General features: G+C 41.9%; 1 protein-coding gene across 1 annotated transcript in view; it reads right to left on the bottom strand.

The window, feature by feature from the left end:
* Nucleotides 1-2,927: 2,927 nt before the first annotated feature.
* Nucleotides 2,928-4,186, bottom strand: part of DNAJA1 (DnaJ heat shock protein family (Hsp40) member A1) — a 19,660-nt gene continuing 18,401 nt past the window's right edge. Inside the window, exon 9 of the mRNA XM_019517187.1 lies at nt 2,928-3,889. Coding sequence (XP_019372732.1) covers nt 3,671-3,889 — 219 coding nt within the window. The 3' untranslated portion in view covers nt 2,928-3,670. The remainder of the gene's footprint in view (nt 3,890-4,186) is intronic.

Raw genomic sequence — 4,186 nt, 5'->3', positions numbered from 1 at the left:
AGTAAGACTTCACTTTGAGCTTTTATGCAATCACCTCTATACACACAAAACACAAAAATCAGGACAAAAAAAAAGTTCTGAAATAAAATTAAAATATGCTATTGTCGATGTTTGATCTTTAGTATATACGTTTTTTTGTGTGTTCCAAGATGGCAAAACCCCTTCCCAAAAGGAGTATTTCCGGTGCCAAGGGCGGGGGGACTTCTGGTAGTAAAGGTCAGGGGTTAGGGGGTGGAACTTCAGATTCAAACATGGCAAGGGGAAGGGGGAGGCACATGAAAAGGGGCAGGGCTACCCTTGTGTTGCTCAACAGCTTGCCAAAGCTTGTTAAGCAGCCCTCCAGCCGAAATTGCCCACCCCTGCTCTACAGGAACTTCTGGGTTTTAGTCTGGCAAAATCCACAGCTTCGATTATAGCCAACACCCAATTCCTCTGAGAAGTTGAAAGAAAATCCTGACTTAGCAACAGGAGGGGGAAAACACTCCATTCCTAGCCCCATCTGGCAACAAGCAGAGCCCAGAAGTATAAGAAATACCCATAGACGAGTCTAAAATGAGATTCTCTGAGGCATAGGTTGCCCTATAGTCATCTGCTGTGGACATTTTTGCATTGTCCTTGAGAGCAGATGTTGCTGTTGCTGCAGACAGGTTGAGGGTAGATGGACCAGGAATATGATCCATGGGTAGGATACTGTGCTGGGTGCAGCCATGCACCAATCCAGCCACACATACCCAAATTTGGCTGTGTGCTGATACAATCTAAAGCATGCAGAGCCACTTTATCTGACCCTCAGGACTCCCAGTGGGTCTAGAAATTTGACAGCAGCAGAATGGCAAAGCTGCAACTAGTTTCCCCACTCAATTTTTTGGACCACTGTGGCCAGATGGCATGGCTCTGCACAGTAGGGGGTGACCACCCCTGCTCTAGAGCAGCATTTCTCAACCTGTGGGTAGTGACCCAAAAGTGGGTCATAATATTTCAAAGCATTATGAACTTTAAAAATAGATCAACAAACTTTTAAAATGGATTATCCTTTGAAGGAGAAAAATGTGGGAAACCATGTATTTTCCCTTGCAGGTTGCCAGTTCCAGTTTGCAAGGGGCTGCTTGGAGCCCCCTCATGCCCACCCCCACCCCCCGTAGTTGGGGGGCTGGGAGGAAGCAGATCAGGAGTGAAGGGTACTGGGTCAGGACTAGCTATCAATGTTTACAAATGGGTCCTGGTCCAAAAAAGGTTGAGTACCACCGCTCTAGAGGGATCTACAGCACTTGTCATGCTAATTAGCTGAGCACAGAACTTTGTACATAGACTTTATCCCTATGGACATGCAGCTCTTAAAGTAGATCAAAAGTATAGCCAAGCCTGAACATTGCTCAGCAATCAAGCAGGCAGTGGTTGAGAGTCAGGGTGCCATGTAAGGTGGGCATTGGGAGGATGAATTACATGGTGTCTAAAAATACAAAGGAAGCAGCAGTGAGCTTTATGTTGGCAAAGTTGGCTAGCGTGACCATACATGAGCTGCTCAGATCAGACAGATGAATGGTAAGTTTGGAAAGGATAGTTAGGTTTTCACCTTAGTGAATAGATAAGCAGCATTTTGGCTTCAATGTCAAGACAAATATGAGCAGGTAAGGCAGTCAGCAGTTGCCAGTATGTGGAGGATGGGTTTAGGACTGGAGAAAGATACAGAAGCCAGAGATGTGAATGAACATAATACATTTTTGAAAAATGATGTATAGGAATGATCAATTGTAGTAAATACAGCACAAGAAGAACAGGCCCTTGCAATTAGGCAGAAGGAAACTCGTAAGAGCAGTCTGTGGCAGAATTTTTTTTATTGCAGTAGCACCTGAAGACCTCAAGTACAGTCAGGCCCCTTTTACTACCAGGTGCTGTACAAACATGCAACTGCCCCTGCCCAGTCAGCTAGCTCATATATGACACTGATCTAGAAAGGGGAGGGGAAGAGGCAAGACACAGCTTTACCCAATACCACACAGCAGATTATTGGGGAGCTGAGACTAGAACCCAGCGTGCCACAGGGCACTTCTAGAACTACGAGTCAGGCCAAAGTCTAGGCAATAAGAGAAGGCAGCATGCTTATGGATTAAAAGATATAGTAAAGTAAAAGGGTGGGTTTAGTGAAGCCATCCTCAAAGCTGGTGGCTAGTAAAGGAAGTTTACATTTACAAAGTAGACTTAAACACACTGGTTTGATGGTCTTTTAAGCATTATGAACTAAAACCTTGAAAGAACTTGCATCTGAAGCCAGATTTGCATGCACTGAAAATCCTTCTGTTCTACTAGGCACACACGGGTTTTATTACCTCTTTTGATGGTAAGCTTAGGCTATGATTTTTACAGACATTAACTACTACTGAGAAGGCAACACTCCATACCACCATTCAGTAAACCCAAGGAAAGCTTCTGAGATATGCCTGATATTCCTTCAAAAAACACAGAGGGACAAGTGTAATTAAAATGTAACAATGACCACAGCTAATGATCTACTGAAATGTGAGAGTACATTGCCGTATAATTAATTCTGGATACTTTTTTTTGGTAAAGGGGGAAGGGGTTAAAAGTAGAATAAATAAAATGTTCTACCACAAAAAAGACTTAGAAGAGAGCTACTGAACAGTTTTGTAATTATGTCCAACAGGTTTTGCCTATAACTAGAACATTTGCAGCCTTTCAGTAATTAGATTGTTATGTGCATGGTAAGATGTGAACTTTGAAACATACTTTTCAAATGCTCACCACTTGTATGTACACTACACCCCCTATACCACATCATTTATCTACCTCCTTCCCTCTAAGCACCCAGTCTGCTATTTCTCCAACTTAATACAGCCCCAGCAGAAGCAGATGGACCTCAGTAATGGAAGTCATGGTCAAGCTTCACATATTATGATAGTCTTTTTTTAAAAACTGATTTTTAGAAATGGCTTCCTCTATTGACAAATAGAGAATGACAAGGGTTAAAGTTTCTGCTTAAGTAAGGAGCTAACTGTAGGAGTACTACAGTGGCCTGTGTCAAAGCACAGGATTCCATACTAGCTCACATGTCATAAGAGCAGCAGGGTAGGGGTGGTTACACACCACTATGTTAAGTAGGCATGTGATGTGAATATTGACAGCATCCCTGGCAGATGGCGATAACATAAGCTATAGTGCTGTGCAACTGCAATACAGCAAATTTCGATTCAACAAATAGCAGTACAAATCCAGACAGTAACAGGTTATATTGTAATTCATACAAAAACTTAATCTTAACATTATAAATACTTGTGCATACTTAGTTAATAGGGCATTAAGCTAAAATACCAAAAGATCACCACTGACTTAATCTAAAGCTTGTGCGTTTGCACACAATTAAGATACAAGAAGTACAAGGCCTTAAGTAAAGACAAGCAGTCAAGATAACAGACTTCTGGACCAAAACAGGTAAGGCTGGAAAGGGATCAGCTTTAACTTGCACCCTGGAGCTGTATACAAATTGCAAAATCATTTTGATGGTGCTGATTTTATTTAATGTTTTTAAAAACACAACTATGGTCGAGTATTACAACAAAAACAATAGCAGGTAGTGACGCAAACTGCTTGTAGTCCTTCACTCGTCCACTAATGCATACAAAACAAGCATCACAATAGATATTCACTAGCCAGTTTAAGAGGTCTGGCACTGAACACCACCTCTGGGATGATGCTCATCATCTTCATAGGCTTCTCCATTATAATGGTGTCTTCTTTCTTGAGCTGGGTCAAAGTCCACCAGATCTACTTGCTCCATTTCTTCAGTCTCTTCCACCTCCTGCCTTGCAGGCAGCAGCTTTTCCAAAAGAGACAACTTATCAGAGGAAAGAAAACCACTATCTGGGAAGTTTACCTGGGGGAGAAGAGGAAAAGATGAAAAAGATCAGTAAGAGCTGCCATTACTCCATTTCACTGGGTGACAGACTCTCTCTACTATTACTAGGACGGGCTTGCTCCTACAGAACAAAAAAATCACCCTGTAATACAGAGGACTCCTACTCTCTTTACTGCTGGGATCCCTAATGATGAAGCAGGCATGTGAAGTGGTTTTACTTCTCATCTAACCACCAGATCTGCTCCACAGCTTAAACTACAGGCATTTTCAATTTTAAAAAAGTTTTTTTTTTTTTTTTTTTTTTTTTTTTAATTT

This window comes from Gavialis gangeticus, unplaced genomic scaffold, assembly GCF_001723915.1.
Source record: "Gavialis gangeticus isolate Ggan-Ray unplaced genomic scaffold, GavGan_comp1, whole genome shotgun sequence".
NCBI classification, from domain to species: domain Eukaryota; kingdom Metazoa; phylum Chordata; order Crocodylia; family Gavialidae; genus Gavialis; species Gavialis gangeticus.
The sequence above is the reverse complement of the archived record's forward strand: the minus strand, read 5'-3'. Positions and strand labels throughout refer to the sequence as shown.